Genomic DNA, 10,776 nt, shown 5'->3' on the forward strand with positions numbered 1-10,776 from the left:
TTTTTGCATGTAAATATCCAACTGTTCCAGCATCATTTGTTGAAAAGACTATCTCTTCTCCACTGAACTGGCTTTGTACTTACTTTTGTTGAAAATCAATCGACCATATATATGTGAATATAGTTTTGGACTCCTTATTCTCATTCACCGATCTACTTCTCTATCTTTTTTTTTTGGCCGCGCCGTGCAGCTTGTGGGATCTTAGTACCCTGACCAGGGAATGAACCCGGGCCCTTGGCCGTGAAAGTGCGGAGTCCTAACCACTGGACCTCAGGGGAATTCCCTATTTCTCTATCTTTATAGTATTTTGTTTTTATACTAACAACAGTAAAATGCAAACCTTCTCTGAGACAGCCCTCTGTAAGGAAATGTGCATGGACTACCTAATTTAACTTCTGCAACAAGCTCATGAGGTAGGTATCACTACCTCATTCTTCAGATGAGGAAGCAGAGGCCCAGAGAGGTGAAGTTGTTTGTGGTCACACAGTCATTAAGTGGCAGAATTATGATTCAAACCACATCTGTTTAATTCCAAAAACTGTGTTATTAATCACTTGTGGTAAACAGAATAATGTCCCCCCAAAGATATCCATGTCCTAATTTCTGAAACCTGTGAATATGTTGCCTTACATGCCAAAAGGGACTTGCAGGTGTGATTAAGTTCAGGATCTTGAGATGGGAAGATTACTGGGCTCCTGAGGTGGGTCCAATGTAATCACAAGCGTCCTTATAAGAGAAAGGCAGGAGGGTCAGTGCCAAGGAAGGACATGTGACACGGAGGCAGAGGTCTACGCCAGAGAAAGATTAGAAGATGCTATGCTGCTGGCTTTGAAGACAGAGGAAGGGGCCAAGAGTCAATGGACACAGGGAGCCATTAGGTGAAAAAGGTAAAAAAACAGATTATCCCTTCCGAGCCTCCAGAAGGAACCAGCACTGCCAACACCTTGACTTTACCCCAGTGAAAGTAATTTCAGACTCCTGATTTCTAAAATTGTATGATAATAAATTTGTGGTAATTTGTTATAGCAGCAATAGACCATTAATACACCACAGATACTCTAACCTGTATTAAAGTGTGTCTTATAATTTGGGTAAATTATTTAACTTTTGGGAGTCACAGCACCTCCATCTTGTAATGGCCACAGCAATGTTACTTCCTAGAGCTGAAGGGTTGAGGGGTATGCCGGGCACAAAGCTGTTACTCCGTAAATGTTAACTACATGTAAAAATCATACCTCTTCTCTAGAAACCTCCAGACTTGCCTTAATTAGGAGACAGTTTTTAGCTAGTCTATTGCTCCCTTGGTTCCTTGGTAGGAAAGGGAAATCTAGTCCCCTGCAGCATAACAGCCACAAGTCCTGAGTGACAGCTGACAATGTCAGACCCCACATCAAGGAAGTCAGACGGTCCTGGTGTTGCCTGAGGGGAGTCTGGGGGTGGAGAGAGAGGCTGTAAAATAAGGGGATGCTAAGTCAAAACCTACCCTCAAGTCTCACTACAAAGTGCTAAGATTTCTTTTTCTTTTTTTTTTTCTCCTTAAAGAAACATACTCACATCTATTTTTCAGCCCATATACTTTCAGCTGACACCTCTCCACCATGCCCATTCTCAGGTCCATGGATTTGCTTACCAGTTAATTATTTAGTCAGGAAATATTTACTACGCAGCTACTATGTGAAAAGCATGGTGCTAGTGCCAGGGTATACAATCTAGAGGGGGAGACAGACATTAAATAGATAAATACACTCAGAAATACATAAGGACAAATGGTGACAAGTGCTATCTAGGAGAAAATAGGGTGAGAGATAGAACATAGAACTAAGGAGGGTGGTAGTGCTGGTGGTCTGTCTAAACAGGAAGAACAGGGAAAGCAATTCATTCATTTATTCAATCAATCAACAAATATTTATTGCGTGCTTATTCTGTATCAAGATAGGCATTGGGGTAGAGGGGTGAACAAGAGTTTCTGTTCCCCTGAAGCTTGTGTGTGTGAAAAAAAGAGAGAGAGAAAGAAAGAGAGAGAGAGCACACACAAGGGAGGGCCAGCATGGGTATGTATGTAAACAGCTACGTGTTATAAATGCATAAACAAATAAATATGCTCCATCCTCATTCATAAATTTTATATTTGCAAATTCACTTGCTAAAATGTATTTGTAATCCCAAGATCGATAGTTGTGGCGCTTTCACGTTCATTAGTGGGCATGCTTAAAGTGACAAAAAATGTGAATTGCCTGATGTGCACATTGCCAGGTAAGGTCAGACAAGATGATGCTCTACCATCTTCCATGTGCTCTCATACTGCAAACAGTGTCTTTCCACTGTCTATATAGTACCACATTTTTCACATTTTTGTGCTTTGTATTGGTGATTTGCCTATGTAAAATGGTCCCCAAGCTTACTGCTAAAGTGCTGTCTAGTGTTTCTAAGTGCAAGAAGGCTGTGATATGTTTTACAAGAAAACATGTGTATTAGATAAGCATCAGTCAGGCATGAATTATAGTGCTGTTGGCTGTGAGTTCAATGTTAATGAATCAGCAATATATATTAAATAAGTCGTCTTTAAAGAGAAACACACATAAAACAAGGTTATGTATTAGTTGGTTAATGAAATGTTGTGACCAGAGGCTTGGAGGAACCCAATCCTGTATTTTCCCTAGGAGCAATGGTTCAGTATCTGCTAATTCAGCGTTTGCAGCAGCTGTATAGAACTTCCATGAATAATGAGAATTGACTGTACTTTAACTTCAGAATTATAAGTGCTATGAAGGCAATAAAATAGGGTACTAGGTGAAAGAAATGCCTTCAAGGAAGGCCTCTTGCAGAGATTAGATTGGAGTCTGGATCTGAATGATGAGAAGGAGGTAGGTGCATGGAAGGCTTATCCAGGCATTGGGAACAGCAAGAGCAAAGGTCCTGAGGCAGGAACAAATTCAGTATGTTTTGTGCTAAGTAAGGCTGATGAGCTGTAGATGGAGGTGAAGGATAGAGAGACAAGGTCAGAGAGGAAGGTGGAGCCAGGACCACTATAAGGACAAAGAAAAGCCATGGGAGAGTTTAAGCAGGAAAGAGCCAAGTCAGAGGGCTTCTGTGTGCAGAATGCATTGAAGGAGGCTGAGTGGAAGCAGGGATACTGGTTAGGGATTAAGGATCTAATCTAAGTGAGGGACGGGGAGGCTAAGGTTGCAGATGTGGAGATTATGTGAATTGAATGGGTTTGAGATATGTTTTAGGTGTTGAATTGACAGGACTTGGTATGCTTTAGATGCAAGTGAGGAGGTGTTGACGGGAAGAAAGGGGTCAAAGATAACTCCCAAGTTTCTGGGTGGTGCATTCATTAAACATTTTTTGGGCAGCACACCCAGTTCCAATGCTATTTATTGTTAGCTAACATCCTCCCACCACCTCCCTGCCTTCACACACCACACCTGCAACCCCTTTGCTCCCTTGGCCTGGCCACCATCACCTCTTTCCTAGATTGTTGCAATAGCTTCCTAACTAGTCTCTGCCTCTGTCTTTGCCCCTGCAATTCCCAAAAGAGTAGCCAGGGTGGCCCTTTAAAAACATAAGTCAGTTGTTTTTGGATGGAATGTCCTATAAATATCAATTAAGTCCACCTTGTTTAATGTATCATTTAAAGCTTGTGGTTCCTTATTTATTTTCATTTTGGATGATCTGTCCATTGGTGAAAGTGGGGTGTTAAAGTCCCCTACTATGATTGTGTTACTGTCGATTTCCCCTTTTATGGCTGTTAGTATTTGCCTTATGTATTGAGGTGCTCCTATGTTGGGTGCATAAATATTTACAATTGTTATATCTTTTTCTTGGATTGATCCCTTGATCATTATGTAGTGTCCTTCTTTGTCTCTTGTAATAGTCCTTGTTTTAAAATCTATTTTGTTTGATATGAGAATTGCTACTCCAGCTTTCTTTTGATTTCCATTTGCATGGAGTATCTTTTTCCATCCCCTCGCTTTCAGTCTGTGTGTGTCCCTAGGTCTGAAGTGGGTCTCTTGTAGACAGCATATATACGGGTCTTGTTTTTGTATCCATTCAGCCAATCTATGTCTTTTGGTTGGAGCATTTAATCCATTTATATTTAAGGTAATTATTGATATGTATGTTTCTATTACCATTTTCTTAGCTGTTTTGGGTTTGTTATTGTAGGTCTTCTCCTTCTCTTGTGTTTCTTGCCTAGAGAAGTTCCTTTAGCATTTGTTGTAGAGGTGGTTTGGTGGTGCTGAATTCTCTTAGCTTTTGCTTGTCTGTAAAGGTTTTAATTTCTTCGTGAAATCTGAATGAGATCCTTGAAAGAAATTAAAGATGATACAAATAGATGGAGAGATATACCATGTTCTTGGATTGGAAGAATCGACATTGTGAAAATGCCTATACTACTCAAAGCAATCTACAGATTCAATGCAATCCCTATCAAACTACCACTGGCATTTTTCACAGAACTAGAGCAAAATATTTCACAGTTTGTATGTAAATACAAAGGACCCCGAATAGCCAAAGCAAACTTGAGAAAGAAAAACGGAGCTGGAGGAATCAGGCCCCCTGACTTCGGACTATACCACAAAGGTACAGTAATCAAGACAGTATGGTACTGGCACAAAAACAGAAAGATAGATCAATGGAACAGGATAGAAAGCCCAGAGATAAACCCATGCATATATGGTCACCTTATCTTTGATAAAGGAGGCAAGAATATACAGTGGAGAAAAGACAGCCTGTTCAATAAGTGGTGCTGGGAAAACTGGACAGCTACATGTAAAAGAATGAAATTAGAACACTCCCTAACACCATACACAAAAATAAACTCAAAATGGATTAAAGACCTAAATGTAAGGTCACACACTATAAAACTCTTAGAGGAAAACATAGGCAGAACACTCTATGACATAAATCACAGCAAGATCCTTTTTGACCCACCTCCTAGAGAAATGGAAATAAAAACAAAAATAAACAAATGGGACCTAATGAAGCTTAAAAGCTTTTGCACAGCAAAGGAAACCATAAATAAGATGAAAAGATAACCCTCAGAATGGGAGAAAATATTTGCAAATGAAGCAACTGACAAAGGATTAATCTCCAAAATTTACAGGCAGCTCATGCAGCTCAATATCAAACAAACAAACAACCCAATCTAAAAATGGGCAGAAGACCTAAATAGACATTTCCCCAAAGAAGATATAGAGATTGCCAACAAACACATGAAAGAATGCTCAACATCATTAATCATTAGAGAAATGCAAATCAAAACTACAATGAGATATCATCTCACACCGTTCAGAATGGCCATCATCAAAAAATCTACGAACAATAAATGCTGGAGACAGTGTGGAGAAAAGGGAACCCTCTTGCAGTGTTGGTGGGAATGTAAATTGATTCAACCACTATGGAGAACAGTATGGAGGTTCCTTAAAAAACTACAAATAGAACTACCATATGACCCAGCAATCCCACTACTGGGCATATACACTGAGAAAACCATAATTGAAAAAGAGTCATGTACCACAATGTTCATTGCAGCTCTATTTACAATAGCCAGGACATGGAAGCAACCTAAGTGTCCATTGACAGATGAATGGATAAAGAAGATGTGGCACATATATATAATGGAATATTACTCAGCCATAAAAGAAACAAAATTGAGTTATTTGTAGTGAGGTGGATGGACCTAGAGTCTGTCATACAGAGTGAAGTAAGTCCGAAAGAGAAAAACAAATACTGTATGCTGACACATATATATGGAATCTAAAAAAAGCAGTCATGAAGAACCTAGGGGCAAGACGGGAATAAAGACACAAACCTAGTAGAGAATGGACTTGAGAATATGGGGAGGGGGAAGGGTAAGCTGGGACAAAGTGAGAGCGTGGCATGGACATATATACACTACCAAACGTAAAATAGCTAGCTAGTGGGAAGCAGCCACAAAGCACAGGGAGATCAGCTGGGTGCTTTGTGACCACCTAGAGGGGTGGGATAGGGAGGGTGGGAGGGAGGGAGACACGAGAGGGAAGAGATATGGGGACATATGTATATGTATAACTGATTCACTTTGTTATAAAGCAGAAACTAACACACCATTGTAAAGCAATTATACTCCAATAAAGATGTTAAATTAAAAAAAAAGTAAGTCAGATCATGTTACCTCTCTGCTTAAATACCAACAGCTCCCCATCCTAAAAGCCAAAATCTTTACAATGACCAGCAAGGCTTTTAGAGATTCTTCCTCCCCACCCTCACTGTTTCCCCTCTGTTTCTAAACATGAAGTGCATCATCTAAGGCAACTCTGAGAAAAAGTTTCAACAACAACAACAAAAATAAAAGTTGTTGGAATAAGATTATTTAACATCTAAAAGTAGGAACCATTTTAGTTCGGTTGTTTAAGTTCTAGTTTATTTGCTTAAAAATCAGCCTCTTTCCTTGAAATAGCGGAACCCCACCGTAGTGTACAGATAAATATTGCCCATGATCAGAGTTTGAAAAATACTATTATAATAAAAGTAATGACTTGCAGACAACACACTTTACAGTTATAAAAGGCCTCTCAATAATCATACAATGTTGGATTTTTAAGGGACTGCTTGGTCCAAGTCTATTTCTCAGTTTGAAATTCTCTCTTCCACTCTTACTTTTTATTTTTTCTTTAAAAATTTTATTTTATATTCCAAATGACATGATGTAACTTTAGTCCATGCACATTTTGATCAATCATTTCAATCTGTAATATTCTCCCTTGCTTATTGCATATTAAAATGTAGTAGAACTGGGGACGTAAATTCTAAATTGTATTTCCACTTACCCATGCTCTCCATATTCACAGGTTCTGCTTCTTCACTAACTAGAATATAATAAAATGATGTCAAATTTACATTTTTGAGTCGAATATGTATCTTAGTTTACTACAATCTTCTACCAAGGCTTAAAACATAAAACATACGGCAAATACACAGTGAAGACTTAAGCTATTTTACGAATAATTAAATAGAAACTGAATAATTGTCTTTCTTACAGAATTATCTCATAGTGATATATTTGCTATGACATTTATGATATGACATTTAATTGATATTTTAATGAAATGAATAAAAATAATAATAAATCCCCGTGTTTTGAATTCCACTTGTGTTTGACTTTATGACAGCAAAAACATTTATTTGAGACATAAAACCATGATCGTTTTGGCTGCTAATATATATACGAATACTAAATCCATAAAAATCCCATTGATGAAAAAACAGTCCTACCAGGTAACGTTATCTTGGTTTTGCCACGTTTTGAGCGCTTTTGTTTTTGACGTTTTGGAGCCATGGCTCTAACTTAGGCTGCATAAAGAGAGAATATCATTAGTAAATTCTGGGTTACAGTTCCAAATAGTAAGCATTATCATTTAGTAAACATAAGAATATGTTTTCTAAGTTTTGCCCTCAGCTAAATCGACATGTATCTTCACAGAATGTGTTCTGTGACCACAGGTTTATTGCAACAACAATCTTCCTAATGAGATCTTGCCATTCCAGCAGAGCCATTCAACTGAAGCACAAGGAGGTGACCTGCCAACACTTCAAGGTTTCTGCCACAGGCCCTGCCATGGAACCACAAGAGAGGACACTGGATCCCCTGCCTCTTGCTCCTGTTTCCATTCCAGGGAGCTGTTTTGCACTGTCCTGTGCCTAGCTCCCTGTCAGGTGACCCAGCTAAAAACACAGGCTTAAAGTCCATGGGCAGACACAGACTCACCATGTGCACATACATACATAATTTTTAAATGACATAATTTAAATAGTACTTTTGTCCTAGCATAGGTACATGTAACCACTGTGTCCTAATTTGCACTGTCAGAGAATACCTCCAAAGGTTTGCTATGGAATTACTCATCAATTCTGACAGGACATAGTATGGCCAAGATCACTGCCGTGACACTAAATCCTTGTCATCTCCTCAATGATCACCTGTGTCCCATCTTGTTAAATGATTAGGAGTGTGATTTCAGGAGTCTGACCAGCAGGGTTTAAAAACAGACTCTACTTTTATTTAATATACATTTTTTTAATTGGGGTATGGTGGTTTTACAATGTTGTGTTAGTTTCTGCTGTACAATGAAGTGAATCAACCATATGTATACATATATCCCCATATCCCCTCCCTCTTGGACCTCCCTCCCACGCCCCACCCCCCAACCCACCCACCTAGATCACCAGAGCACCAAGCTGACCTCCCTGTGCTATACAGCAGGTTCCCACTAGCTATGTATTTTACACATGGTAGTGTATATATGTCAATCCTAATCTCTCCATTCATCCTCCTCCCCCTCCCCTCTGTGTCCACACATTCATTTTCTATGTCTGCATCTCCATTCCTGCTCTGCAGATTGGTTTATCTGTATCATTTTTCTAGATTCCACATATATGTTTTAATATATTTGTTTTCTCTTTCTGACTTACTTCACTATGTATAACAGGCTCTAGGTCCATCCACATCTCTACAAATGACCCAATTTCATTCCTTTTCATGGCTGAGTAATATTCCATTGTATATATGTACCGCATCTTCTTTATCCATTCATCTGTCGATGGACATTTAGGTTGCTTCCATGTCCTGGCTATTGTAAACAGTGCTGCAATGAACACTGGGGTACATGTGTCTTTTTGAATTATGGTTTTCTCAGGGTATATGCCCAGAAGTGGGATTGCTGGGTCATATGGTAGTTCTATTTGTAGTTTTTTAAGGAAACTCCGTACTGTTCTCCACAGTGGCTGTATCAATTTACATTCCCACCAACAGTGCAAGAGGGTTCCCTTTCTCCACATCCTCTCCAGCATTTATTGTGTGTAGATTTTCTGATGGCCATTCTGACCCGTGTGAGGTGATATCTCATTGTAGTTTTGATTTGCATTTCTCTAATCATTAGTGATTCTGAGCATCTTTTCATGTGCCTCTTGGCCATCTGTATGTCTTCTTTGGAGAAGTGTTTATTTAGGTCCTCTGCCCATTTCTTGATCAGGTTGTTTTTTGGATATTGAGCTGCATGAGCTAAAAACAGACTCTACTTTTTACCAGCTTAGTGACCCTAGGCAAATTATTTATCTTCTAAGCCTCAGTGTATTCATCTGTCTAATGGGGATAATAATAAAACCTACCTCACAGGGTAGGGTGTTAGGAATTGAGAAAAATTTGCATCATCATCAACTCAGTCATCTGAGACTGGTTTGCCTCATTATAATAAGCCAGTCCCAGGTGGAATATTATTTCATAGCCCACAGTCAAAATATCACACGTATTGCTTTATACCTAGTCCTTTGATTACTAAATCTTGACTAAAGTGTGGGTGCATGTGTTTGTGTATATACACTTTTCCCTTCAGATTTTTCACATGTATTTTTTCAAATGGCAATAATGATTTTAGTAATAATATTCTCATGTTTATTGAATACTGCTATGTGCCTGGCACAGCTCTAACTACTTTACCTGCATTCTTTATTTAATTTTAACCACTCTCTTAGATAGGCATTTTATTAATACTATGATATTCATGCTCATTTTATGATGTGAAAACAGAGGCCCCGAGAGGTCAGGTAACTTGCCTGAGGGTATGTGCAAACTGCGGATGGTGGAGTCAGGGTGTGATACCAAGCAGTCTGGTTCCAGTGTCCATGCTCTTAACCTTTGTATGAGACTATCCCTTGGAATTCAGTGATAAATAGTTACTGTGTTTCATTACAAATGAAGCTACTTAAAAGTATTGTCTTTACCTAGAAAGGTAGGATTTTATTATTTAATCAGCATTTTACGATTCTGACAATTAAGGAATTTCTACTTTTTAAACGTTGTGCCATGGACGGCTCTGATCCAACATTTCAGCCTCTCAAGTGTCCTTCATCCCACTTCCCAGACTTAGTGTAATTTCAAACCTTGAAACTAATCTGTTTTCTCAGAAGGTTCTTTATCAATGTACCCATCTCCATATTCTATTTCAGCTGTATTTGACTTAAAATACACAAAAACACTGTGAAGCTCACCCAAACCCACCCTACATGTGTGCGCACACACACACAGTCACCCCCACCACCACTATTTATTCCACAAATATTTATTGAGTGACTATAATGTGCCAGATGATTTCCTAGGTGTTAGGAATACAGCTGTGAAAAAACAGGTAAAACCCCTGCCCTGATAGAGCTTATGTCAGTGGGGAGAGAGCAAAGAAAGAAGCAAAATAATTGGTACTTCAGATGGTGATAACTATTAAGGAGAAAAATCAAGTAGGAAGGGAGAGGGAGTGTAGGAGTGGGGAGGTCACGATCAGGGAAGACCTCACTTAAATAACGTTGGAGCAAAGACCTAAGAGAAGGGAGAGAGCCAGAAATACAGATATCTAGGGAAAAAAAGGGTATTTCCAGGCAGAGGGAATGGTAAGTGTAAAGGTTCTGGGGCGAGTATGCTTGGCACTTTTAAAAAAACACGAGATGGCTGGAGTGGAGTGATTGAGGGGAACACTAGGAGGTAAACTTGATCAGAGAGGTAAAGGGGGTATATATTACAGTAAGTCCCCGACATACGAACGAGTTCTGTCCCAAGAGCGCGTTCTTAAGTCCCATTTTGTTCGTAAGTCCGACAGAGTTAGCCTAAGTACCCAACTAACACAATCGGCTATATAGTACTGTACTGTAATAAGTTTATAATACTTTTCACACAAATAATACATAAAAAACAAACACACACAAAAAACATTTTTAATCTTACAGTACAGCACCTTGAAAAGTACA

The 10,776-nt window shown here is 39.0% G+C and overlaps 1 protein-coding gene across 1 annotated transcript in view; it reads right to left on the reverse strand.

Annotated features, from left to right (window-relative positions):
* DNAI3 (dynein axonemal intermediate chain 3) overlaps positions 1-7,321 on the reverse strand; it is a 72,204-nt gene extending 64,883 nt beyond the window's left edge. Inside the window, exons 1-2 of the mRNA XM_060141917.1 lie at positions 7,258-7,321; positions 6,813-6,851 (exon numbers count right to left, since the gene is read on the reverse strand). Coding sequence (XP_059997900.1) covers positions 6,813-6,851; positions 7,258-7,321 — 103 coding nt within the window. The remainder of the gene's footprint in view (positions 1-6,812; positions 6,852-7,257) is intronic.
* Positions 7,322-10,776: the final 3,455 nt, after the last annotated feature.

This window comes from Lagenorhynchus albirostris, chromosome 2, assembly GCF_949774975.1.
Source record: "Lagenorhynchus albirostris chromosome 2, mLagAlb1.1, whole genome shotgun sequence".
In the NCBI taxonomy this organism is placed as follows: domain Eukaryota; kingdom Metazoa; phylum Chordata; class Mammalia; order Artiodactyla; family Delphinidae; genus Lagenorhynchus; species Lagenorhynchus albirostris.